Source organism: Grus americana, chromosome 21, assembly GCF_028858705.1.
Source record: "Grus americana isolate bGruAme1 chromosome 21, bGruAme1.mat, whole genome shotgun sequence".
In the NCBI taxonomy this organism is placed as follows: Eukaryota; Metazoa; Chordata; class Aves; order Gruiformes; family Gruidae; genus Grus; species Grus americana.
This window is the reverse complement of record NC_072872.1, coordinates 9,009,577-9,037,260: the sequence shown is the minus strand read 5'-3', so window position 1 is coordinate 9,037,260 and position 27,684 is coordinate 9,009,577. Positions and strand designations below refer to the sequence as shown.

Sequence of the window (27,684 nt, the reverse complement as noted above, 5' to 3'; positions counted from 1 at the left end):
GAGCCAATAAGAAGCGATTCCTTTGGGCATCTCAACAGCATTAACACAAAATGCAGCACAAAGCATCAGAGTAGCCAAAAGCAATTTAGTCCTCCTGGAGGCAACTTGTTTGCAAAGCATTTCAAACATTTTAACCCTGTGTATCTGCCTGGGTTTAAGTCAGAAGACAGTACAGGCAATGGCTGCACTGAACTGTCACCTCAGGGGAACGGCACTGGCTGCAAATCAACCAATTGAGTTCATCTCTTATTTCTCTGTTTGCTCTCGTGACCACACATGGCAGCAGACAACCTGGTATGATTGCTAGACTAATTTGGCAGTGTGAGCTGCAGGTCGGGATGAGACGGCTGCTGAACCTGCAAGCGTGTGCATGCAAGGACACATTCGAAAGTATGAGTCTCGCAGGGGGGTTAGGTGCAGGACAATGCAGCTTTGGGGAAGACCTAAGCATAGAAAGAGCAGGTCAGGAGTGAGAGGCATCACTGGGACTTCATGCAAAATGGAGGGTGGGGGATTCGGAAAACTCAGCTACGGTTTGAGGGGGTGCGCCATTCGCCTCACGAGGGAAGGTACCACATGAAGTCCCACAGGCTCCAAAATGCACTCAATTAGCTGTTCCTTTTACCTTTTTGTTCTACCCAGCATTTCTTCAAGAGCACTGTCATCTCTGGCTTTGGCATCCTACTCATGATCTATGAATTCATGTTGCCATTTCCTCCCTGAAAGGAAAAAGTCCCATAGTCAGTTATTTGCTACACAGAGGAAAGGACAAATTTGACAGAGTATTTTTGCCACTGTTCAAGTTCAAAGACCATTGCTCCTCGAGCAGACGGTGCTGCCAGTTGCATTCCCTGCCACGGCATCATTCATCTGAAATCAATCGGCCTGTGTTGACTCTAGAAACTTACCCCGAGTTTACCTGTAAACAGCTGAAAAGCTGTCAAAACCTCAGACCTGCCTGGAAAGAAAGAGCAGGGCAATGACTCACCCAGAGTAAAAAAATTCCCAGCAACAAGAGAGACCTGTGCCAAGCAAATATCTTTATTTTAAAGTCTTCTGAAAGTGTTCATCTATATGAAAAAGAAGCAATACAACACTGAGCATGCTTAATGTTAGGGAAGTCTTCGTTTCGTATCACATGAGCCAAATTAAAAATAAGACTAAACACAAGTGTACAAAGCAGAGACAAAAAAAATCAATTTTCTCAAAAAGATAACGTGAGGGACTCCCACAGGGGCTGGCAAATTCTGGAAGAGAGAAAGAGATTATATTTTATGGGGAGAGATTCAATAACCATTCTTTTCCCATAAAGCTAGTGATGGAGGATTGTCACTGCTCCATAGACACGCCGTGCACATTTCAGGACAACAGTAACAGAAAATCAATAGCGTCTTTCATACGTGAAAAGACATTATCTCTATGGACTCCTAAGACTAACAAACGGGACCAAAGAAGACCTTTACTAAAATTTAGTAGTCAGCACTAACCTGGCTGATAAGAGAGGGATAGCATGCCAGTCTACATCCTTGGATTTTTTATTTTTTTTAACTAACTAACTCTGCTCAGGGCTTCATCCTCCACTGAAGCCAAAGAGCCCCCAGATGACACTACATTAAAAGTCTAACAATGTTGAACCCTGGCGCTGTCGCTGGAAAGCCCCATCGGCATACATTTCCTCTCTGGCTGATGGCTGTAATCATTAGGAGGTAGGAGCTTTGTCAGGTGGTAATTTGACAGCTTTGACAAGCTCGGCTGAATTTATGGCACTTTCTAGTTTTTCCCTCCATTGAGCTGAGATGGAACTAAAGTTAATATTAGCAAAAACACTTTGTGCGGGGGCAATTTTCCAGCGATGACTACGTGATTCCAGTTACTAAGAAAATCTGCTAAACAAGGCCTCCTCACAGGCCCTTGCCACTCTTAACAGCCTAGGGAAGACAGTTCCCCACCCAGCCCACTAGCTTAGGTGAAAGATTCAGTAGATGGAAGGAATCACTCATATCACTGGCTCTAAAGCAGAAGCAGCTAATTGATTCCGGGACACCTCTGCACCTTGTAGGGGAGTCACTAGCGTCACAGAGACACACAAGCACGGATGTTTCCCTTAGCTTACAATAATAACTTTTAGCTCCAAATCCAGTTTTCCAGACAGGGGTGTTCAGTTTGCTGCCCCCTTTTTCACCGGTGTCCAAGCTCAGAAATGCCAGTGCTTCAGACACGCCCTTCCAACACGTTGAGACAGACTGCCGAGCCCTCATGGAAACCCCTTCCAGCGCATTCCGCTGCTTACCCAGAACACCACCGAACCCGAGTTTACGACCTCAGCACCTTAAGCGAAGAATGGTGATGTTCAGGATCATTACGCTCAACTCCGTTTCTGGGTGCGGTCTCAATGTCTTTTAAACAGAGCACGTAGTTTCTTTTCTGTCCATAAAAAAATCTAGGACATTAAAGCTTAGCAAAACAAACAAATAACAATGAGAGTTTCTTATATTTCCATGGCCCACTCTAGGAAGGAACCCAACCAATTACATGTGAGGAGGAGAGGTACTGGTAGATCCTGCCCTCTGGAAAATGCCAGAGCTGTATCAGGATGCTAGTAAAGCTACTCACAGTTTGCAAAAGGAGCAGGCTACACACACTGGAGCAGAAGCCCGGCCAAAGCCAGGATCTGATTCCTGGGGTCTGCTGCTCTCATCGCAAAGATCGCATGCCACACAGCACCACGTGCTTTCTCATGCAGCGTGAGGAACCTACGAGTAGTGACACAGGCGAGAGGAGCACTGACCCTGAACTAAACCTGGGCAAGTCAGTAAAGCACAAACAAGTACTTCTCTCTTTTTTTTTTCCCCTAGATGTTATACTTCCTCTGTTATAATTTAGGATTTTAAAGAGCTATCTCTACATGCTTAGAAAGCACAGTTCATATTTAGCTCCCTAAAGTCGTATTTCTCTCTTCCTATATTTCCCTGCCAAGATGTGACATCTGTGGACCGTTCCCAAAAAATTCTCCTGAATCATCTGTGATGCATGCAGAACAGCGGCCAGAGCTGGCACCAAGCAGCTGGGTCTTTTAGGAAAGTGTTAGATCAATCCAGTAAGGGGAAGGATTCCCAGTAACTCTGCCACTAACATCCCCGAGGATGACACAACTCCCAAACCACGTTAGAAAAAGAGCACAATTATGACAGGACCAAAATCCATGGGAAATAATGTTGCCACGGCAACTCACATCCTCAGAACTTGAGTCGTCTTTGCATTTTTGCACAGACTCAATGACTCCTAAACCACGTGGGGGAAAAAAACAAAAAAAAGGTCTACCAGGTGGGTTCATTCAGGAAAAGCATGCTGCCAGGTGATTCCCTGTAAAACAGACTCATTTCTACATGGTTTCTCAGAAAGCCTTTGTGGACCTCTTGTTCCAAGCACTGACTACGAGCGCAGAGGAACTTCTGTAACACAATCAATACTTCCTTGTTAACTACCCTTGGACCAGAAAAAAACTTAATAAGTATTTAAACGTTCCTGTTTTCAATCAGAAGTTATGTGAAGATAAAATCCAAAACAGATTAGCTGAGCTTTGAAATGGGAAAACACAGTTTCAGCATCACACTAGGCTGCACTGGTGTTAACGAGAGGTCTTTCAAAAGCTCCTCTTTGAGGCCAGCAACACCCCAACATCACTGCAGCAGCCCCTACACCAGCATCAGATACAGTCACTGGGGAACAGCCAGCCACGAGCAGGAAAGGCCTTATCTTTCTTCCTGGCCACCTTATCAAGTGACAGTGCCAACAAATACCCAGTCTGTCCGCCAGCATGCTTTATAAGGAGGCACAGGTTAAAGTACAGACTGGGAAGCCCTTCCACTAAAACTTCTGCCTGCTCCCCACACTTTTGGGGCATTTCCTTCCATGTCACTATAGGCAAGACTCGGTGAGTGCCCTCTCATGGTTAACCCACCATCACGACTGTCTGCTCTCCAGAAGGCACGCACCTAACACTCGAGGGCAATGTTCTCTGCTCCAAAGCAGCGCTGCGGTCCTGAACTGCTCCAGATTTACACTGGTGACAAACGAGAACAAGGTCTAGCCACACTTTGCTCCCTAACAGTTGTACTGTGCCAGGGGGTTTAACATTGCTGAGGTAATATTTTGCTCACCTTCATATTCTGTGCGAGTCAGAAGGTCTGACCTCACAATATTGCACTCTAACAGGCTGCAGCATTTCTCAAGCAACCTGTGCAAGTCAACCTCGCAAGAGCCAGGAGCTACTCACAAAATAAAGGCACTTTGGGCACAAAACGGTGTGGAAATGAGCCGCTTACTTGTGCCAGACAAGATGTCTCAGGGCAACGCACGCGAATAGTGGTTCCAGAAATAGCATGCTAAACTGACAGCCCTTTCCGAGCAGCTCTGGAGCACCGGCCGCAGTCTGCGTGTAACCCCCACGGCCGCTGCCTCGTACAGAGCAGCCCGGCCCAGCAGTGCCCGTAGGACGGCAGAGGCACCGCGTGTGGCCGCCTGCGGCCGCTCTCCCTCCCTCTCTTACCTAGGGACGGAGCATACAGAGACCCCGACCACCCGGCCCGGGGCTCGGCCCGGCCCGGCCCAGCCCGCTGGCTGCTGTCACAGCCGCCACTCGGCCCCTTCCCGGCCAGGACGAGTGCGCGGGCACGGAGCGACCGCAACGGGAGAAACGCCTCAGGGCGCCGGCCGCCGCGGGGAACAGGGCCAAGCCCGCCTATCCCGCGCGGCTCCCTCAGACGCAGCGGACCGGACCGGACCGGACCGAAGTGAAGTGAGCCGGGCCGGGCCGGGCCGGGCCGGGCCGGGCCGGGCCGGGCCGGGCCGAGCCGAGCCGAGCCGAGCACTCACCGCGACATCCCGCACCCACCGCCGCCCGCCTCGCCTCACGGCTCATCTGGGGCGGGGCCTCGCCGCGCATGTGTAGACGGCTCCGCCGCGCGCGCGCAGGAGTAGTCGGGCGCATGCGCCCGTGCTCGGTCCTCCGGGCCGCTAGGGAGCGCGGCAGCGAGCGGCGCCGCGCTTGGCGCCCGCTCTCGCGCCGCCGCCACGCCCAGCCGCGCGGCGGCGCGGGGTGAGAGGTCGGGAAGATGGCGGCGGCCTTGGGGGAGGAGGTGCCGGACAACGAGGACTACTACTCGCTGCTCAACGTGCGGCGGGAGGTGGGCCTGGCGGCGGCGGGCGGCGGCAGGTGGCGGGCCCGGGCGGCGGGGCGCCGCCGCGAGGCGAGGCGGAGTGGAGCGGAGCGGGGGAGGGCTGGGGCGGGCCGTGACCCCGGTGCCCGCATGGGCAGGCCGGGCCGCGGCCGTTACGGGGCCCGGCGGGCGGGAGCGGGGCTGCCTTGGGGCGTCCCCCGGCCCGGGCTGAGGCAGCCGCCGCCCGGGAGCAGGGCTTCAGGCCTCCGAACCGCATCGCGGGGCCGCTTGTGGTGTGCGCAGCGTTGGGGGCGGGGCGGGACGTGGTGGTTCGGGGTGAATTCTGCGGGTTCGGTTTTCCGCAGGGCGTACGGCAGCTGGGCCGTGGACTTCGCTCTCCACGGATATATACATATATATAAAACATCCTTATTTCTTCGGTTGCGTGTTCGTTCTTGTTTTAATCGGTGCTCTGTGGGCTTTCCAAATGTTTCCAAACTGGAAACACCTACGGTTTTTTGCCAAACATCTCTCTCATCGCAAAAGGAAGGACCCGCAGGACTCGATTTCATTTTTAAGAGCAGACCAGTATTAACTGGTGCGATTTTGTGGCACTAGAACAGTTTGGAACTTAATGGGAGGTAGCTAGGGTTTTTTAGAGTAATAATTAGGCAAATTGCCAAAGATCTGAATGTATAAACTGTGTTGCAGTTTGTTTCATTAGATACAATAGCAATATATATACGCACACTATGTATGCGTGTGTATATATAATAAACAGACTTGACTGTTCACGCACGTTGGCCTAGCTGTTAACAATTTGAGCTAAAGAAAGCTTTTACCGAGCTACTACAGCTGCTTGTAAGAGGACTTCAAGACTTAGAAGCAATTCAGTCTGATAGATTTGAAAAAATTATCCTTGGAGTTACTGTCAGTACTTGCGGCCTCAGTGGCAGTCTTATTTGTGGATATATTCTGCATTTCTGAAGGAAAAATGTGCGACAGTAACTGTTCGGTTTGCAGAACTCCCTAACACCATGTGGTTAAAGGCTGCTCTTCTTAGAAACGTTTCCGAGCGACTCAAGCCCGCGTCTTGTTAAAAGCCAGGGGGCTGTGCTTGTGGATCACTCAGCAGCTTTTGTAGTTCACCATCCCAAATGTCAGCAGTGTGCAGACGTAGAGATTAAAAGAAAGACGTAGGGACTGCACCAGGGTTGCAACTGCTTGGGAGATTCACCGCGAAGGCTTAATAGTTAACCGAGGCTTCCAGCTCTTTGCTAGAGACCAGAAATTTCAGGTTTGGTGCAGCAGGGAGCTGGAAACCAGGTTAAAATGGTCTTTGAGGGAGTAATTCCAACTGAGAGTGGTAGTTGCTCTGTTAATTACCCCTCGCTAATTAAATTCAGTAGCACTGTGTTTGGTAGCAGTGGAATGCAGTGAACTGGCTTTTCCGTGTGCTGTGGCAGCTGAGCTTAGGACGACAGTTAACTGCTGAACTTTGCAGCCCTGATGAGGAGAGAAAGCCTACCGAGCTGCGATTTTTGTGTATGCGTGCGTCTGGATGTTTAATCTTCTATAGATTTCAATCCACTAAAAATGCGGTGGCACGTTTAAGATGCTAGATGAAGCTGTTTAAACCCCAATTGGGGAGATGGGACGCCTTTTAATTTTGCCTGGAATTTTGGTAATAAAAATGTAACTTACATATGATTATTAATGACTTACATGTTTCCTGGCAATTTGAAATTATGTTGGTCTTTCTTCAGTGGTCTCTAGGAGGCTGTTGCTCATGAAATATTGAACCAATGACCCGAGCTGTTCAATGATGATGAAAGGCCCAATCTAACGTTCTATTGAACATGGCATTTGTGAAAAGGAAACTGCTTATTTCTATTATATAATCGATACCACATTAAAGCATTTATCATTAATTTGATTCAAGAATGCCATTTTAGACTTATATATTCCCCTGCCTTCTCAGTCAAGTTTAAATTCAATGTCTGAGAAAGCACAAGGTAGTAAGAAGATAAGAGCAAATCTGTAGCTGCCTTTATTGTCTCAGGGCCAGCAAATTCACAGGTCCCCTTTTGCTATATCATTTAGAAACATTGATGTGAAATAGCACAAGCCTGCAGAAAAAAACATTGAGTCTAAACTGTCCTCAAAATCAAACCCATTTCTGGCTTTGGTACACAAATGAATGCATTTCTTGGATGAAAACCCAGACTCTTCTTACCACACGTTGGAAAAAACAGACGTTACTTTAAGAAATGAGCTTTTACAGCCTTTATTTCCACAGTGAAAGCTTGGAAACTGTGAAAGTGTCAATCACTGAGGAGCATTAGGAGTAAATGGAATTTGTGTCTTTAAATTCTGTTATCAGAAGTAATTTCCTCGTGCCCCTTTCTCGCTTGCTGGCGTCATGTTCCTGTCTGTCGTAACCCCTGGCTAGAATCAAAAGGATGGTGTTTGCTTGAGGGAGGCCAGCAAGTGCCCGTCATGTCAGTTCGGTTATTTTACTCTGCACGTTTCTCCTGGTGCAGAGGAGTGCCGTGAGTATCTACTCAAAGGTTGAAGAATGACACATCTCTGGACTCAAGTGTTTTTGTCCTGAATTGACTTTATTTTTCCTTGCTTTTCTGCACTGAGTTGAGGAGACAGTAGTTACCTAATAAAAATAGTGTATGAACACAGATTGCTTGGGTGGTTTGGGTTTTTTTTTACTTAACTTTTTATACTTAGGTGTACATTGATGAGCTGGTGCTGTCACTTGTTGCACTGTAAATGGTGTGGAAAATATTGGTGTGCAGAATTGAACATTTCATTAACTTATGTAATGAAACAAAAGTCCGTTCTTGATTTTGTGTAAGTAAAAGTAGTGTAATGTAATAGCTGATGGACTTCTCTTTTACGGCTGACCCTGAGAATGGTCTTTTTTAAATGGCATTGGTGGTACTTTAATGCATTTTTACTGCTTTTCCCAGGCCTCTCAGGAAGAGCTAAAAGCTGCCTACCGCCGGCTGTGTATGCTGTACCATCCAGACAAGCACAGAGACCCAGAGCTCAAAACGCAAGCTGAGCGGCTGTTCAACCTTGTTCATCAAGCTTATGAAGGTCAGTGGAAGTTTGAAGTCTGCAGAAACCGTTCTCGGGGTTTTTCTGGAAGGAAGGCAGTGTCTTCCTGCTTTTTGAAAAAGATAGGTATTATGACAAAGTAATAGTCAAATATGCTGACACTTAGCTTCTGTCCCGTAAATCAGAGGAGCGATGCAGTGTAAATTCTGCAATGAATGAGAGGTGGAGTCTCTGTCTTATTTTCTGCGTGTTGTAAATAATCTTTTCCCCACTTCTCTTGCTTCTGAAAAGACTGAAGCCTGAAAAGCTTCAAACAGAAACACAGTTTCATATTTTACTTTTGAACTGATGCATCCTGAATTTCCGTTCTCTGTCATGTGGTTGCGGTCTCCATTGTTTTTCAGCAAGTTCTTCCATATTCTAGGAATGAGATAAAGTCAATGGATTTGTAGCAGTTAGAGGGTTTTTGTCAAACAAGGAGGCCGAAGCCCTTTAAAAATACTCTGAATTAAGATGATGGTTACTTAAATCCAGGTGTCCCCATAGGTAGTATGTAGCGTAACTGAGGCACAAGGGAGTGATTCGTTAGAATCAGCTTGCAGCATTTCGCAAGCGCAGTGAGAGGCACCTAGGCTGCAGATAGGTTAGAAGCTGGTAGGACTCTTCTGCATTAAAAAACTGGCGCGGCAAACTAGATGCGCAGTCCTGTAGCCTAAAGAGAAACTAAAGCAAAATGATGAGAAAATGTTCCTCTATTAAACAGCAAAGATGAGCTAAAATTTTTTTAACTCTCCTGTTTTCTGAATGATAAGGATTTGTTTCCTCCAGTTGGACTTGAACACGGGTGGAGTCTTTTACGTTGTCCCTAGTTAGGCATTAGGACATATGGAAGCTTTTGCTGGGGAGAGCGGTGAAGGTCTTACATTGATGACATGAGGAATAAAAACTCAGGATGCTTCAATAATTCCATTTTAATGTGGTGAGTCAGTCTTACATTAGAGTCAGCTTTCTCTTTGAATTCTGTGGCTTTGCTTGGCTCTGTGTTGTGATGTATATGGAGACTGTTGCTCGTTTAGTACCAAATGTGAACCTAATATTTTACAAGCAAAAATTTTGACATCTTGAAAATAAGCCACCCCACCTCCTGACTATTTTCTCCCCCTCCTCTTCCATCTCTTAATATCACACCATGAAAGATCTATTTTATCAGAATTTATAAAAAATAGTATCTGCCTGTGACATTTAGCAAGTTCAATAATCTGCAAGTAGTTCAGTGTACTGAATTACTAGTGTAAGCCTCTTTTTGCCTTAATATACACACCCAGCTTCCTGAAGACTCATCAGTTCCTCCACAGTCCAAAGAAATACATGATGGTAAAGCCGGTCTTGGAACCCTGTGGGAAAAATACTGATGATTTTTTTAACTTATTCTTTTTTTTTTTAAGGAAGGCTGTGGTATGAGAGATTATGTGTTTAAATATGCCTTACATTTTTGAGATTCTTCTTAATTCCATGTGTGGTCTTTTTCCAAAGTAACTGCTCTGCAGTCTCCTGGTGTCTTTTATTTTTTCCGTTGCGCTGGGTGACTCTTTGGGAGATTGAAATTCTACATGCATTTTTGCAATTACCCTGTAGTTGATGGTTGGCGAGGCGTAAGCTGCCTCATGGAAATTGCTTTGCTGGTGCTTGGCATGTCCCACGTGTTTGGACTGGGTGGGAGGCGATCAGCAGACAGGGATGGTAAGGAAGATCGAAGACAGGGAGCAGAGCACCAAAAAGCTTTGAAAGCTAGGCAGAGGTAAATGCCCTTCCTCCTCAGACAGTTACCAGGGACTGCTATCTCTGCGTTGCTAATAATCCCATTGATTGGTAGAGGGCTTATGTCACCCTTCAGTCAAAGGAAGCGATAGGAAAACAGCCCGCTGCATGCTCAGTTAGTCTGTTGTGTTCTCTTCACTTTTTGATTTTAGAATTAAGAGGGGAAAAAAAGGGAATTTATTTTGGGGGAAAAGTCAGTGTGTCCTGTTAATATAGCATGTGAAAAGGTTAAAGGGAGTTAATGTAAACATTGAATGCAACCGTAGAACAATGTTTCCAGGATCTGTGCTTGAATTCCAAATGACACTAGTGCATTGGTCTGAAATTTGAGGAGAAGACCAAAAACTGAGTTCTCTCCTCTCCTTTGATTTTAACTTGCAGTGCTCAGTGATCCACAGACCAGAGCCATCTATGACATATATGGGAGGAGAGGACTGGAAATGGAAGGATGGGAGGTGAGAGTAATTTAGCACTTTATGGCCAGTGGAATTGGCCAAACCCACCTTTATCTGACATTCTTGTTTTATCGAGCTGCACTGACACCTTGATGGTAATAAATGCCTGTTTGTTTGAAGGCAGCCTTGTTTAGTTATTTCTGTCTTTCTCTCTCTCTCTCTGCTGAAACACCATGATGGATTTTCAAAGAAGACCTAGGTTTTTCACTTGACAAGAGAACAATAAACCTGACATTCAGAGTTCCCTAATAGGATATTGCCATGACAGGCAACATCTCTAAGACAAATGTGTCATTATTATCCATCTAGTCTCATCTTTTTCATGGGAAACTTCTTCCCAGGATCAACTAGCCTCTGAGTTTGGAATTACTTTTTCTTTCTGTGCTTTTTAGGGTTGGATTTTTTTGTTGGTTGGGTTTTTATGGGCTTTGAAAGAGTGCTAGTCCATTCCTGGCTCTCCTGCTGTTAAGTCCCCTCGCTAGTCTCTGCCAGTCTTAGTTGATTGCACTATGCTGCTTGCTGCTGCAGAATCATATTGTATTGGGTCAGGTCAGTACCGAGGTCAAGTTTGGAGTTTGTAGCAAGAAATATGGAGCTGGCAGTGTGTAACAGACATTTTTGAGCTGCTTGTGGCAGACTTGATCTTCTTTTGAACAGCTCAATCCGATACTCTTTCTATCTATACCTGGAGCCGTACCTATTTAAAACCCTCATTCCCTGAGACATGTAAGGAAAACAGATGTGAATCAGCGTAGCCTAAAATCACAAGCCTTTCAGTTAATCAGTTTCCCTCAGGCCAGAAACTTTCTGTCATTTTCGGTTTTGTGTCTACACCTAGTAGAGAAGTTAATGGATAGCTCTTGGTAACAGCTGCATTGCAGTGTCTTGTACTTGTGGTTTGAAAGCTACTTGCCCTGCTTTTCTCAAGGGAATAGAAATAACAAGACTGCTTTCCCTTCTCTCAAAGCACGGGGTTTTCTCTTGCGCCTGCCATTTGATCTGGCCAAGGTGTTCACTTCCAAACTCCTGAGGATTGAAATTTATGCAGAGCAGCTTACAGCAGCAGCAGGGGCAATATGTAAGAGCATGCTAGAGCAGGGGACCTCAGTCCCATAAGCAGTCAATACCCTGAACATCTTCTTTCTGGTAATCTTTTGGTTTTCATTTCTCTTTGAGCAGGTTGTGGAAAGGAAGAGAACTCCAGCTGAAATCAGGGAAGAATTTGAGCGTTTGCAGAGAGAGAGGGAAGAGAGACGACTGCAGCAGCGAACTAATCCAAAGGTGAGCAAAGACTTCATCCTAGTCTCAAGAGTGAATCTGTAAATTATTACGAATACGCAGGGTGTGATGAGCCTAGATGAGGGGCCGTAGTAAACAGCCCCTTAGGTATCTGCGCATAGTGAATTTCTTTTCTTTCTTGATAAGTACACTAGGGAAACCCAGGTTTTGTCAGGATTGTCACGGAGTGAGGTTTCAAAGCTTGTTGAATCACAAAAGTCTTGGTTCTCATGCAGTGAATAACATTATCCAAGAGCTGTATGTGCACTCACCAGATGTATTCAGACTTCGGTTTACCTGTATCTGTACTGTTCTTGGGTTTCTTTGTTTAAACTATCAGAAAACGTTTTGTACCTGGTTTTTGAAATGTGTTGGAAATCCATTTCTTCTATGTGGTATAGAAATGGTCCATGGTGGGGGGCCTTAGTTTCCTCTGTCTACCCCAAGGTACCCGTGCAGATATTTATGTAGAGAAACTTCCTCTGTCTTGAAAACATAAACTGTAAGGAGACATCAATTTTTCTTTTATTTATAAATGCTTCTGTTCTTGGTGGAAAACTGGGTATCCCCAGAGCTCTCACTAGAGGCTCGCAGTCAACACAAGTTCTGCATCCTGAAGCACTAAAGCACAGGTGGCTCTGCTCTTTCAGTACCATTGAAAGACGAGAGGTCTCCTGGGTCGTTGTGTTCACACACAGACTTCTGAAGCATTGCAGCATAACTTGCATAGCCCGAGAAACAAACTGCCAGTTGATTTACTGCTCTTACTGTTGGTTTTGAAGATTGCTGGTGTTTTTGTGGCCAGCAGTTTAAAATCACAATGTTTTCTGAGAGGACAGAAGTGCAAGTACAGTAATCTTTAGGGCTGTATCAGAAAAACATCCATTTGAGAAGACCTGTAGAGCTTTGAGACGTTCGCCTTGGCACAGGCTTTGTATCTGTGCTGGTCTTAGCAAAGCAAATCGAGTCATACAGATCACCAGGCTGTTGCGGACAGTGCACAGGTACTAAGAACTTGTTTGTACTGGACAGGTAAATAATCATTGGGTGTTGTGTGAATATTATTCCAGGCAGGAAGGGATTTCTGGATACCCCAAAACAGGCAAGTTGAACTGTCTGTGCTGGAGATGAGGGTGACTGGGGCCAGAAGGGCATTCTCAGAGAGGGACATGGTTATCTCCACCTCATGCTTCCCTGTGGCTTAAGGAATTTGATGTTTTCTCCGGGCGCCTCGCCGTGGCTGTGAGCAGTAAAAAGCAGAGCTGCATTGTAAGCCTCAGCCTCTGTGTCCTGTGATAAAATTAGCCATCTGGGTGTTTACAGCAATTGCTGATTGGCAGCCGCTAGAAATGTCTCTCCAGGCAGTGTTCCTGTGGAATTAGGTAGCGCAGCTGTGATCGTTTCATATAGGAATGCAAGTTGTTTTAAAATTTCCAACATTTTGTCAGTTCTATAAAATGGTTCCAGCAAAATAAAGCGTTTTAACCAGCAATGTTGAGCAATAACCAGATGTAGGCAATTTGGCAGGTTTCGAATTGAGTCTATTATTTGCTTTTAGAGCTTTGTTTTTGCTTTCAAAGACATGCAGAAGGGTTGAAAAGTTCATTACTTGATTTGAGAAGAACCGCTTCCCGTTAGCAGAAATTAAATCCCGTTATTTTCCTGCTGCGGAAGGTCACCACCTAAGAAGTGCAGGTCCCTCAAGGCTTAGTCTTGCACAGCTTCCATATGTCACCTTCCAGAAGGTAAATCCCTAAGAAAAACGGCAATGAGGGGGTATGTTCTTCCCTGGCATGCCTCTTGATTCCATCGGTTAAGTCTGTTTGTATTCGCAGGATGGCAGATGAAGGTGCCTTTAAAAGATAACAGCTCTGATGGTTCCGTCGTGCCATTCCCCAGCCTCCCACCCTGCTGAGCCAAGGTGCTTTGCAGCATGTTGCGTGCGTGCAGCGCCGACTTCCGAGCAGAGCTCTGCCGTTTTTTCCCTGCCGCTCGCTCTTTGGAGAGGGCTTTGCCATTTCCAATGGTCTGAGCAGGTGGCTGATGGGGAGTTGCGAGCAGCAGCATTCCCCTCTCTATTATCCGGTGGCATAGGGGGTGCTGTCGTTCTCTGGGAATATTTTTAACTTCACCATCTGCTGCTTTTCCTGTGCTTGCGCCTGAGCCAGTTTCCTTGCCAGGATCCACAGACCTCTGAGGGTGACTTCACCTGCTTGGCGGGAGGGAAGGTGTCTGCACGGAGTCCACTGCTCACCTTGGCGAAAGGCAGCTACATTGAAGGTCTGCGGAGGGGCTGTGGAGGGAACGGAGATGCTCTGTTCCTCTGAATGGGTCTTGTGGATTTTCATGGATAGGTTCAGGTGGTTTCCTTTTTTTCATCAGGAGGGATATTTGTTCTGAAATTCATAGGTGCGAAAAAGGAAATTGTGAGATTTTGAGTGCGAATTGAAGAAGGGAGGTGCAATGAATTTCAGGAACGTGTGTGGACCTTGGTGCATCTTTACAAAAGGGTACAAGCGTTGTGGTATGAACAAACATAGTACAGTAAGATGTTTTCCAGTGGTGTTTTTTTAGTGCAAGTTCCTGAGAAAGCTTTACTGCTGCTTATATCCCGGTCCGAGTTGAAAATACAGTTATCTGTCTTTTTGCCATTCAAATTCAACACGCTTACTACTCAGCATGATATCTCTTGTTTGAAAATGTTTAACTTGGAATTTAAAGTTGCAGTCTGGCAAAGGTTCTGCACTGAATATGGCGCTCCACGTGGAAAACCTTTCTTTCCATCCTACCTCTGGTACAAAAGGTCTTGGGTTTTGCTCTTCCTTGAACTGAAGAGCATCAGGGAAAAATGGAAATAGTCCTCTCTTTTGTTAAAATAAATGCTCACCTGTATTTAGACAAGTTTGGTTTGCCACTCTGGAGTGATTTGCTGGAATTTCATGGAGTGGAGTTGGCGCTTTGTTTCCCTCTGGTTGTTCTTATCCATGTTTTTCCAGAGGGCTGGAGCAGCAGTGCAGGGCTGCACCGCTTCCTCAGCAGCCAGTGGTTTTGACTTTCTTCACTGTTATTTTGGCCTCGTTTCAAGGAACAGCACAATGTAGGAGAGGGCTGAAACTGAAGAAGCTGTAGTGTCCGGAGGGCAGATCCCTTGAAGGTGACTTTGCAGATGCTTCCTGGAAAGTAGTCTTCTGCAAAAAGGGCAGGAGCTCCTCCTTGGTGCTGCCACAAACAGAGCAGAGGAAAATCGCTTTGAATTCGCCGGCCTGCCGAGAGTCGTTTGTAAGCAGTTGGGGCACAGCCCCTGTTCCAGAGTCGTCCTGGAAATAATCGCACCTTCCTGCATTAAAATATTTATCCAACTTTTGCTGCGTAAGAAATCAGAAAATAAACATTGAGAAGAGGTCGGGAATCTCCACAGCAAAGAAATAGTTGGGAGCCAAACCAGAGAAAAGTTTTGAGTCCTGTCAAACTCTGCAATTCTTCCTGTATTTATGGTTCAGCATTTGATTAGAGCGAGGAAAAATGCTCACTCAGACTGAAATAAGAGTTTATTCCATCCATACCTGGACTCTGCATGAGGGGGTTTTGTACCTGCCCGGCTATTGAGTTTCTTTATACAAATTGCTCAGAGTTTGTGCTGCGCTGGTGCGCAGAGGGGGGTTTGTTATTGCAACTGGTACATTTTGTATGAGCTGGAATGCTGTTTAATAGGTCTATAGGGGAGGTTTCCAAAGCCTCTCAAAGTTATATGACCCAGACAAGGAGCTAATAGTGCCCTTTTCAAATAAACCCACTCTTGCAGTTAGTCTGAGTGAGCACAGCAGCAGGTAGCCAGACTATTTAGCTGTGGCCTAGTTTTTTGTAGGAATAAACTTTTCTATGGCCCGAGAAAGGAAATACTGCTTGCTAAAAGTCTCTCTGTCAAGCTTTTCTTCCGATTACAAGATATAAAAGGAAAAAGAAAACAAAATTTTTGACTAATGAGGTCAATTGCAAGTGCATGATGCAGCTCAAAACTAAGTTGTTTTGGATGACTCCTAAGAAAGCATTTAGAGGATTTCTGGCCAAGTTCCATTGAAGAAAATCACTTTCTAATATATGTCATTTCAACTTTAAGATACTGACAGAGCAGAGTCAGTTGTGGGGGAAGAAGAAACCTGCTGTGTAAAGGTGTTCTACCTACTTCTGTAATGTGTCACCATAGAAAAATTACCTCCTAGTATCACAAGTTGCATTCCCACTGAAAATCTGTCTTTTATCCAGTTTATTTTATGATTTATAGTTCTCGTTGACAATATTGTAATCATTCAGTTTTGTTTGTCTTGAATGTGTAAGAAATGCATTTTAGAGTGGAAAAAGTAATTGCGGAACAAGAGAAAACCATGGAAAAATGTAGTTGTGTACAAGGATGCTTTACCCATTTGGCCTCTGTATGTTGGACGTTGGTTAATGCTAAGTACTTGTTTCCCTCGTCATTCCATAGGGAACAATTAGTGTTGGAATAGATGCCACTGACCTCTTTGATCGTTACGATGAAGAATACGAAGATGTGCCCGGGAGCAGCTTCCCCCAGATTGAGATAAACAAGATGCACATCTCCCAGTCCATTGAGGTGAGGAGGGCCAGAGCTAATGAGGCACTGCAGTGCAAAGCGACAGAAAACGGAACACTGCTCAGGGGCGTCTCATCTTGGTGTACCAAAGGATGCGACTGCCAGCGTGGGCAGGGGGAGGAGGAGGAGGAAGCTCAGTTCCAGCAGGGCTGCGTGTGGACTGTACAGCCTGTGTTTGTGTGGCTGTGCTGCCTCCTGCTAGCAGGGAGGCTCAACTGAGATTGGAAACAGGCATTGTCACTGAACGTGGGGTATTTAGGGTATGGAAACAAACGGCACCCAGTTTTGAGGATGCGGGTAAGTAAAAGAAGGGAGTGTGTTTCCTCTGCTCCATAGAGTTGAAGAAATTTAGTCTGCTGGTGAGATTAGAAGGGTTTGCAGCTCAGGGTCAGGACTTCGGGGTGGTACTGTAGAGGTGCCACAAATGTCTGGCACTGTAAGAATTCTCTCCCTTGTTGCCATACTCTATCTGTGACTACAAAATTTACAGCCAGTATGGCCACATCTGGTTCAAACACCTGGGCTTAGTGAATGACAAGGAGTCAACTGGGGTGTTACCTGTCTGTCTGCGCTTACGGTCTCTGCAGGCATGATTACGTCCTTGCAGAACATGTATGAAATGTGTGAATTGGGATCAGAGTAATCGGTAATGATATATTCATTTTTCAGGCACCGCTGACTGCCACGGACACAGCAATACTGTCTGGTAACCTTTCCACCCAGAACGGCAACGGAGGTGGATCGATTAATCTTGCTCTGAGACGAGTGACGTCTGCCAAGGGATGGGGAGAGGTAAGAGTGCTGTTACGCATGGTTATGTCCAGTCTGTGTCAGGCTGCTTGGATTAGTTGCCTCATGTTTGTTTTCTTTAGGGAACTGCAGCTCATGGCATCACCGCTGTGGCTGGCAGGTGGCTGCTGTCTGTGCCTTCCTTTTGACACACTAGCTCCTGCTAACCTGTTTCCTCAGCCTGTAAGAAATGGGAGTTTTCCTCTCGTTTGAGAATTCATAGACTTGAGGCGTTTGATTTGCATCAGGATATTGTATTATTGGCGATACAGGAGCTTGTGGGTATTGTCATAAGTCAGTTGACTAAAAATGTTTTTAAAAACCCACGTAATAAACTTCCTTGGGAGATGCAGATGTAGTTGGAACTGCTTTTGCAGGTTTTGTCATGAAAAGCGTCAGGTCTCTAAGAACTGCTTCCTTTCCTGAGACTGAACGGCGCCAAATAAACATGGAGTAGCAGCCCGGGAAGGCACCCAGACTAGCGGGTGAAGCGTCAGGCACACTGTGCAGACACTGAGACAGTGCAGCAGCAGAACTGCTGACAACATTACTGGGAGGCTGTCCTGAGAAGGGGCCTCATCCTGAGAGGACAGCAGCCAAGCTTTGTTGTTTGCCATTGTGGGACTGGGATGGAGGTGCTTTCTCCGTTTTCACTGGAGCAACCAGAGCAGGTGCTAGTAGTAGTATCCTGTAGCACTACGAAACTGGCTTTATTTTACTCATGAGGACCCTACTCAGTGTGACACCTCTTATTCTGAATGCAAAACTAGCGGAAAAGAGAGGATGCTGAAATACATGGTAAATGTTACTTAGATGGGTAAAATGTCCGTGATGTAAATGACCCCTGTGAAGTACTTTGTCACTGTTGTAAAAGATGTTTTATTCTAACTGTTTGGCATTGTGCATTTAAACAGTTGGAGTTTGGAGCAGGAGACCTTCAGGGACCTCTCTTCGGTCTGAAGATATTCCGTAATCTTACACCAAGATGGTAAATATTAGAAAAATAGTCTAATGGTTAATGTTCCACACTAAGGAACTAAAAAGCTTGAATTCTCTTCCATGTTAATTCTGGATCTGTTTTCTGTCCTACAAAATAAGGTATTTCTTCTTTAGACTTACAGTCATGCTTTAGCACTTATCAAAATGCTTTTTGTGTGTTGGTGTCCTCCATTTTCATACTTACAGTTTAAGGAAGGTCCACGTTCCACATCCTTAGATTTGTATTTGATCTTGTCGTGAATTCACGATGCTTGAGGCACAATCTTCCAATCAGAGCAACAGAACAAAAAATTGGGGAGCTCTTCCGGGGCTTCCAGGCACGAGACGGAGTTTCTGACAGCAAAAGAGGAGATGATATGTCATATTTTAGGGAAATAATGCCAAACTTGTCACTAGCGTGGTGTCTGTTGACAAATGAATAGAGGTCTCTAGTTGCAAAGGGGAGTACAGGGTAAGGTTGTGATTGTGGCCATATGTCAGGGCATTGTAGGGGCCAGCGTAGGCTTCCTTCGTTTTGTATTTTCTAAGTTAGTAAATATGCCATTCTTCAGCGCTTTTACAGGGATCTTGTTCCCTGTGGAGTCCTCTGACGCTGTTTTTTGGAGCTGATGCTTGAGGATTATTAAATAGCAGGGCTGCTGTCTTCTAGCAACCAGAACTGCTGCTCTACAGAGGACCAGGACTTTACCTGCCTAGGGCAAGAAGGGCAAAGGCTGAACGGTAGCCTGCTGTGTTGGCCACAGCATTGTGGCACAGAGCAGTAAACCAGGGTACAATACTGCTCTTCCAGGCAGTGCTGTGGTTGGTACAGTCTAAATTAGTTTCCTGAAACCCTCAGGCATCACGCTCCTTGCAGGACAATCTCTGCATGTTCAGCAAGGCTCCTGGGAAAGAAGGAGTTGGAGGCCACCTGGGAGCCTGTGTTTTCTCACTGATGAGGCTTTCCTTATTTCTCCTAGTTTCATCACTACAAACTGTGCCCTGCAGTTTTCGTCCCGTGGGATCCGCCCAGGCCTCACCACAGTGCTAGCCCGCAATCTCGACAAGAACACAATGGGGTACTTGCAGTGGCGGTGGGGCATCCAGTCAGCCATGAACACTAGTATTGTCCGGGATACAAAAACCAGCCATTTCACCGTGGCGTTACAGGTGAGAGTCCCATTGCTGCACACAGGGGACAGAGATATCACCCCGTGGGAGGGAGGAGCCTCAGCTTTTCCATCCCAGCAGTGTTTTGGCTTGGGACTAGAGGGTAATGGAGCAGTTGGTACTATCTCGTATGAACATGTAATGTAGGTAACCAGCTGCATCTGGCAGAGCATGACGCTTTGCACCCAACGTTGTAATTTCTGATGTGGATCAGCTCAAATTAGGGTCAGGATGTGCAGCACAGGCTGCAGAGATTGCAGGCTGTGATGAGGAAGCGGCAAGCATTACGATGTTTTCTGTGCCACTTACAGGACAGGAAAGGAAATTTGGGGGAAGGTTCAGTGGTGGCTGAGGGTACATTTTCATACATTTGTGCCTCTTGTATTTCAGCTGGGAATCCCCCATTCTTTCATGATGGTCAGCTATCAGCATAAGTTTCAGGATGAGGATCAAACACGAGTGAAAGGCTCTCTCAAGTAAGTGTGCAAGAAGAAATTCACGTTGCTCATGGCCTGAAGAATCTGTCATCTCCTGCTGTCGTAGGCCTCCAGGTTCCATGCAAATCAAATGCTTCTCCTATCTTTGGAAATCTGTTTTTCATTAATTGAGTCTAGTAACTGCTGAAATTAATGTCGTGGAGGCTTTGTATGCCTCTTTGGGTAAGTGGAACTTGAAATAATTGTGTGTGATATCTCTGTATCGTCACCAATAGGAATGCCAGGAGTTCTTGTGCACGGTTTACTGCTTTACAAGCTGAAAAGGCTGGTTTCACCTTGTAGATAGACCATGAATCTCCCAGTGGCCAACATCTGCTGCACACAGATGTATTTCCATGTTTTACTTGTTGGGGAATTAGCCGATTCAGTAAAAAGAAATTCAAGCATCTTCCCTGTCTTACCAGTTTTTGGTTCTGTCGTTCTAGGGCGGGTTTCTTTGGGACCATAGTGGAGTATGGAGCAGAGAGGAAGATTTCCAGGCACAGCATTTTAGGAGCCACCGTCAGTGTTGGTGTTCCCCAAGGAGTGTCTTTGAAAATCAAGTCAGTTCAAGATTACAACTCTAGATTGCAGAGGCTGACCGTAACCTGCACTATTCTATTTCCAGTACTCAGGTGGGAAGGTCCCAATCTTAGGGCAGTACAGGTATATTGATATATGGCTGTGAAAGGTTGCAGCTCTCGCCTCTAGTGCAAGTGGTGCCCGTTGGAAGCAATGTGTGCCTTCTGCTGGTGTTACTCTGAGCCACCTCTTTCAGAACTTGTGTGTGTGTGTGCATCAAAATATTCTGAAAATACAGCTTAAAGTAAGGTTTGGAGCATTACGTTAAGTGGATGGAAGATTTCCGAAAATATTATTAGTAGAAATGGATTGAATTGCATTCTGTTTTGTAACACTGCAGACAAGTATATACTTGAATTGGTGAACTATCACTAATTAATATAGGTGATTATGCTACTAGTAGGATGCAGCTCACCAGGAGGGGCAGAGCTTTTAGGGTTCACCTACTGCAGTGCAATTAATTGGTGCCAGCAGGGGACGTGCCACGATGCTCAAATGGTAAAGCTGTGATGACCTCTGTCCCAGGAAAACTAATGGTTTCTAAAAGAAGTATTATTATAAGTGTCAGAAAATTATTAGTGTACTCCTTCCTTGGAAGGCACATGCCAATGGTATGAAGATAGACCTCCTCTATAAGCAGTTTCTTTTCTCTTGATGATGATGTTGATCCCTTTCCCTGGTGAAGTTCATGAGCAAATAAATTTTCCTAAGATTAAAAAATCACTATCGTGAGATGTCTGCTACATCATAGTCTGGCTCTGGGTGGTGTCAGCTGTCTGCCTTGCCATTGTCTTGTTGCAGTGTATCAGATTTCCACCTTTTTGAGCTCATTCATCTTTCCTTTGGTTCAGCAGTTGTCCAGCAGCATACGCTGCTGCTAAGTGTACTTAATCAAGCACATTAAACTCTGCGTTTCCTCTTAGCTGTCACTCTGTTCTTTTTTTGTTCCAGGTTGAACAGGGCTAGCCAGACCTACTTCTTCCCTGTCCACCTAACAGATCAGCTGCTTCCCAGTGCTGTGTTCTATGCCACCGTGGGACCTCTAGTTATCTACTTTGCCATGCATAGACTAATCATCAAACCCTACCTCAGGGCACAAAAGGAGAGGTGAGCTCGCAAGACTGTTTTAAATTCAGAGCTGGGAAGTCCCACTTGAGCGCTTCCGGGGGCCTTGTGCAAAGGCTGGGATATTCACCTGAGGCGCTGCAGTTCACTACATCATCAATACTACTGAATTCGGGAAGCCTACGCAAATATCTTGAAAGGTGGGGAAGACCCTTAAAACGGTGCTCGTTTGCGTGAGGCTGAGGGTCAGTGTTAATTGGGGTGGGTAAGTCAACATCTGCCACGTTGTGGCTGACTCCCATCCGCTGTGTAGAGCTGATGTGACCTTGACTTCCTTATGCCAGAGAGCTGGAGAAGCAACGGGAGAGTACAGCCAGCGACATCCTTCAGAAGAAGCAGGAGGCTGAAGCTGCGGTAAGGCTTTCCCGTAACTTTCCCTTAGTTAAAGGAAGCTGTTTCCACTCTGGGCTTTTCTCTTTCAGACACAGTGTCTGACACTGCTTGATTTTTGCTCTGCCCCTTGTGTTGCGACAGGTCCGGTTAATGCAAGAGTCTGTCCGGAGGATAATTGAAGCAGAGGAAGCCAGAATGGGTAAAGATTACAACGCCATTGACTTGCTCTGTAGATTTGGAGAGAGGAAGGAACAATATAAAGGCTGGGTGGTTGATGGGGCTAAGCACAAGGTATCGTTTCTTCATTTCCACCCCTAATGAAGCACAGCGTGATTGTTGTTGCGCACGCAGTGAGGAAGTCCCGTTACAATTCAGTTTCTGGTGCCTGAGCTTAGTTGGGATCCACTGCATATTGTCTTGGGACATGCTGTGAGGTGGATCAACAGGCTGGAGACAACAGTCCACATTCACCTCTTCACAAAAGAGAGGGGTGCGTATAAACGTGTGCAGAAGTTGTAGTCTGAAGTTTAGGTTTCACTGGTCTCTCACTTGCACAGTTTGCTCCTGGATCGTAGTGGAAATTGGAATTCTGATGTTTGCTAGCAATTTCCAAGGGAATGTTCCAAAGCGGTCTGACATCCCCATGGACTGTCACATCAGTGCGGCATTCTGTAACAAACACCTGAGTAGAAATGTTGTTCTGTCTTGAGAAGCGTGGGTCCAGGCAGGGAAAGTTTAAGTATCGTTGAAAGCAAGAGAAAATGCTGGGATGGTCTTTTCATCAGCGTCTGCCTAGCTGTCAGTGGGAAGCCTTTCATTACATCTGTGATTTCATGTGAAATGCAGGTTTGATTGTAGTGAACGCCTGGTATGGGAAGTTTGTTAACGACAACAGCAGGAAGAATGAGAAGGTGAAAGTAATAGATGTGACTGTGCCGCTGCAGTGCTTGGTGAAAGACTCGAAACTCATCCTTACAGAGGCATCCAAGGTACATAGCCTTTCTGTCAAAGCCCAGACTCAAGAGCTCGAATGTGTTACTCAGCACTTCGATGCTGTCCTACCAGGGGATTTCTCCAATGTGCTTGAAGCTAGAGACTCTAGATTCATTTACAGAACCCGTTTACATTCCGAGTGTTAGAAAATTCCAAGAGCTTCTGTTTCTCTGGGCATTCCAGTGCCAAAGAAACAGTGTCTCTGTATTCAGTGTGGGACAACGCATGTTACGGGCTCAGGCTGTACACCAGAAACGTCCCACCCCCTGGTTCCCTCTTTTCTGTGTTTAGAACTTGCCACTGGGGAGACAATTCCTTAGCATCTCATCTCATTGGCAACAAAACTCTTTTTTTAATGACACCTTGTTCTGGCACTAAGAAATGGTTTTGGTCAGTTGAAGAGCTGTGAAAGTCCCTTCCCTGATGCTCAGTCTGTCCTTCTCTGGTTCAAGGCTGGTCTGCCGGGTTTCTATGACCCCTGCGTGGGCGAGGAGAAGAGTTTGAAAGTGCTTTATCAGTTCCGAGGAGTTCTGCACCAAGTGATGTCAGCTGACAATGAGGCCCTTAGGATACCAAAGCAATGTAAGTAGCAAGGACAGCCCTGCTGCTTCCTTCAGGAACCAGTCAGGGATTGCTTCGGCTCTGCGTGGCGACGCATGCAGAATGGGGGTTGCTGAAACAGACTGGCCACGATGTGCCTCTGGAGCGTGAGCTCAGCAGCACCACTGCAGCTGTCTGTCCCATCTAACCGTATATATTTGACTGGAGTGGGAAGCAGGGGCCTCCTACAGCTGCTGCTGTCCCTGCCGGCAATTCACAGCATGGAATTGCTGTTTGAGGTCTGAACTGAATGTACAAAGGCAAGGTGGAGGCCTGAGCCATGTTTCTTTCTCATCCCCATTTATCTGTCTGCCAAAACATTTTCCCACCAGAATAATTTTGTGAAACCGCTATCTGCTAGCGACAAGTTTTACTGGTACCCCTGTAGGTCTGGGGAAGTGGCTGAAGGGCACAAACCTGATGTTTACTTTAGACCAGCTCCCTGGCCCAGTTTAAGAAGCATATCCAACTTAGCTTCCATAAATACATTAGAGGCGTATATGAATCACGTTCAGTTAGCAGCCACAAATGCACCTGTCTCCCTCGTACAGTGGTAAGTTCAAGCTGGGAAGTGTCTCATCCGACAGAAGTGGCATGTCTCCATTTATTGTTCTCATCTGACAGCTCACAGAATCGATGCAGATGGCTAGCCTGGCGAGAGCATGTGCATCCATTACGGTACCTGGGTCAACAGAAACTACGGAACCTTCCCCCGGACGCCGCTGCTGCAAGTTTGAACAGAGACATTTTTATTTTTGCGATCCATATAGCAGGTGGTGTCCTACCAGTTATGTTAGGAGACAAAATGAGAGAACCTGCTTCTACAGGTGGCCCCAAGGCAATATTTCTCTGAATTGTGGCTCAGTAACCAATAAAGCAACGTGACTCTGAATGCGCAGTGCTTTCTGCCGAGGCGGTGCGAGCGGGCACTGAGCACCACCCGTCACGCAGCCCAGTCTTTCCTGCTGTGATTTGGCCACAGCCCGTTTGTGCGGTCTCACGTACATCTTGCACTGAGCAGGGAAGACGACCTGTTGTTCTTACTTCTCCACATACTTCCTGGGTAGGTAATGTACATTTTTCTGCTCCTGAGGGCAAGTGGAGTTCTCCAGCCACCTCCTGGAAGGCCTCTGTGTAAATCCTTTTGTTGGAAGGAGGACAGAGATTGTTTTCCATCTTAAATCTGTAGTTGAAACGTTAAGAACAGGTATGTTCGGAATGAAGTTCTTTTGCCTGTTGTAGTAAAGTGGACCTCTTCAGCATGACTCCATACAGCTGCTAATTTCAAACATTACTATTCCAGGCAAGGACACGGGGTATAATAGTCTTATTAATTCTTCTGCCATCCAGAACCATGTGCTATCAAGGTTTTCAAGCAAAGAGGAAAGCAAGTGGGGGAGAAGGACAGCAATTAATTTAATTTCATTCTGGTGCTGCTACTGTCTTCCCATCTAATTTATCTCTAGGAAAAAGAGGAACGTAGTTTATGCAAGTAAACCAGACCAAAGTGAGGAGAGATGCCAAACAGGTAAAGAGCTGAAAATGTAAAATTCAGCTTCCCTTTCTAAAAAGCATCAGTTTTGACATAAGTCCATCGGATTAATCTTGCACAGAAGCCACGCCAGTGATTTACCAGCAAAAAGGGCAGCCCCGTTCTGGTGACACAGCAGATGGAAACAGCAGCCTTAGAGTGTCTGCTTACACGCTGCGTACGTCAATGCTGCCGAGGCTTTTTCATACAGAAAAAGGACAATTGTGGCTGTTTCTCAGCCACAGTTCTGCTCCTGGTGAATCCTAGACCAGCCTTCATCACTTACACGTGAGAGGCAGGGGGGAAAAACCCATATCTTGGCAGCACGTTGTTGCTCTTGACAACTGCTCCCATAAATCGTTTCCTGGCACATACCTGGCCCCTCTCTGCGCAACTGTGGTTCCCTTTGCTCCAGTCATTGTAACAGGAGAATTAGATCTCCAAAAGCAGGCTGACTTCAGCCAGTCTGAAAGAGATGCTTCCCTCCTCTAAAAAACAAGTTCATACGGTGAAGGGGTGTCCACTCGTTTTTATTAAAAAACAAAACAAAACTCAGTTGTGAATTGCTCCTGGTTCAGGATTTTATTTCACTTATGACCAGTGTTCTGTTGATCTGAAATTAAATGTAAAAAATGTGCAATAAATGCTGTTCAGCTGAGAAGTAGCCCACCTTCCCTTTGCAGCTGTAGGATGCTCTTGAAGAGAAACTCCTGAAAAGCAAGGGCCGCAAGTTTAGTAAACATACCTGCACCCTCCCTCACATCCTGCTTATTGGCCTCTGGTGGTCGCTTGTACGTGTAACTAGTTGAACCGGCAAAAATCTCCATCAGAAATTCCTTTTTCGTGTCTTGTCACCACATGAAGTGTATGGTCTGTAGTGACTAGGATGTGGCAAAATGCTCCCAGGAGGAGTACTGGGAATTAAGTTTTGTATAAGCAAGTGCAAAATAGTGACAACACTTGCTGCTAATTGCAAAGAACAACCTTAGCATCGCCCTGTATCTAGCAGAGCAACGACACTGAGAAGTGTTTTTGTGAAAAACGTTTGGACAATAAACCAATTCTCCTCATTTCTGACAGCTTCCTGAGATAGTTTCTGCTGTCATGAAAGTGTTTTCTTGTGTATTGTCTGCACTAAAACAGAGAAATAGTGATGTGACTCTAAAAACCCCTTCGGTATGCCAAGCTGTCCCACGGTATTGCTGCACTTGAACAAGGACATTGATGAGAGGCAGAGTGCGTGGTTCCTACTCCAGCAGTTACAACCTGTAGCAGGGTAGCAGCATCTTTGTGTGCAAGCTTTAAAACGCCATAGAAACATGAGGTGACGCATCCGGCTGTAATTGACCCCACAAACAATTAAAATGCCTTAATGAGGATCTGGGAACCTGTGACGGTCTTTTCAGCCAAAGCCTTTAAACTGGGAATTCTTGAGGCGGAGATACAGGTTTAGGATTTACCTTTCAGGGTCTTCCCTTGTTTTCCTGTGCATGCTCTTGTCTTTGATGACCATGTCCCAGTGAAAGGCTACAAGCAGCTCCAGGCACCGGTTCTGCTCTAAAAACTATCTAAACCTCCGGTGCAACTCAACCAGTGCATTCGTACCTGAAGATGGCTCAGGCCCCTGGCCAGGACTTGGAGTTGAGCCGGTGCTTTCCTCTTTGTCACGGCTGCGTCCTCGTCCCAGAAACAACTCCGTTCTCCTGCCTCCCCCAGCACCTCAGAGTTATCTTTCTGTCTAATTGCAAAGAGGTTTGTGCAAGGGACAGATGAACCTTAACTTTGCACTTTGAACATTTGAATTTGCGATTCGTTACAGTAGAATCCCTCATGGTTAATATTGATGCAGGCCTTGCCGTGTTCCCTGGCTAAACATCATAAAAAGTATTTCACTTGTTTTTTCCTGTGCGATCAGCCCACCAAGGATTCAGGCTCTTGCTTTTCCCCTCCTTTCAAGTACTGCGAGTGCCCTTCCCCATCCGTGGGCCCATGGGGCCGCTGCAGCAGGTTCTGCTCTGCCCGAGCTCCGTTTTCACTTCCCTGCAGTGTTTGCAGTTGTCAGGCGTTGCTGAATTGTGTCCAGGTGGTGGAGTCCACTGCCTGTCCCATCCTGTCCATCCCCTCCTGGAGCCAGGCTTGGGGTCAGTCTCCGGCTGAATCCTTACTCCAGCCAACCTCCTGCTCTCTCCCTCACTTCCCATCAGTGCAAAGTTCTAGAGAGACTGCAAGGCCAACCTGAGAACCCTGCTTTCACCACCACCACTTCTGCTTGAGGAGAAGCTGCAATTTTACAGCTACAAACCCTGCGGCACTTCTGTTTATTGCTCTATACAATACAAAATTACAAATTGAATTAAAGTAGAAGCTATAAGCAACCAGAACTTAGTTTCTACTATGATCCAGTGCCATTTCCACAGAGCCAAGACATCTTTTAAGTCTGCCGAGGTGTTAAGGCAGCTGCTTCGAACGCAGATGGCTGAGTAGCAGCGCCTTCGAGGTCATGGCACGCACACGGGCTGTGGGGTGGCACCAAGGTGCCGGCATCGGTTTGGCAGGGTGGGCTGGGAGGGAAGGAGCAGGGCTCCTGTGGGGATAAAGGGCTTTTGGTCTGGGTCTGGCTGAGCAGGCCACTCTTCACCTGAGGTGCATGTCTGAGGCTGCAGTGCCTGGTCCCGCAGCGAGCTGGCTCTCCGGTAAGCAGGACGGGCAC

The 27,684-nt window shown here is 46.3% G+C and overlaps 2 protein-coding genes across 7 annotated transcripts in view; one reads left to right on the top strand and one right to left on the bottom strand.

Annotated features, from left to right (window-relative positions):
* The window catches only part of CAMTA1 (calmodulin binding transcription activator 1), a 299,381-nt gene extending 294,442 nt beyond the window's left edge, over positions 1 to 4,939 (bottom strand). For 4 of the 5 annotated variants that reach the window (XR_008580122.1, XM_054849894.1, XM_054849896.1 and 1 more), the window contains exons 1-2: positions 4,876 to 4,920; positions 626 to 719 (exon numbers count right to left, since the gene is read on the bottom strand). Coding sequence is in view for 4 of the 5 variants with exons in the window: in XM_054849894.1 (XP_054705869.1) it covers positions 626 to 689 (64 nt within the window). In the remaining variant the exon portion in view is untranslated. Of the gene's footprint in view, positions 1 to 625; positions 720 to 4,875 lie in introns of all 5 variants that reach the window. The other variant, XM_054849895.1, reaches the window with a different exon arrangement.
* Positions 4,940 to 5,052: 113 nt separating this feature from the next.
* Positions 5,053 to 24,335, top strand: DNAJC11 (DnaJ heat shock protein family (Hsp40) member C11). Of its 2 annotated transcripts, XM_054849587.1 has the most exons (16): positions 5,053 to 5,186; positions 8,144 to 8,273; positions 10,434 to 10,507; positions 11,687 to 11,788; positions 16,269 to 16,397; positions 17,067 to 17,189; positions 18,101 to 18,174; positions 19,145 to 19,334; positions 19,725 to 19,810; positions 20,257 to 20,373; positions 21,344 to 21,499; positions 21,802 to 21,871; positions 21,992 to 22,049; positions 22,697 to 22,839; positions 23,296 to 23,425; positions 24,068 to 24,335. In XM_054849587.1, the coding sequence occupies exons 1-16, from the start codon at positions 5,115 to 5,117 to the stop codon at positions 24,091 to 24,093; spliced, it is 1,680 nt and encodes a 559-aa protein (XP_054705562.1). In that variant the 5' UTR covers positions 5,053 to 5,114; the 3' UTR covers positions 24,094 to 24,335. The 2 variants fall into 2 exon arrangements, with proteins under 2 accessions (XP_054705562.1, XP_054705563.1); XM_054849588.1 differs by lacking the exons at positions 5,053 to 5,186; positions 10,434 to 10,507 and having other exon boundaries at positions 8,142 to 8,273.
* The last annotated feature ends 3,349 nt before the right edge of the window (positions 24,336 to 27,684 follow it).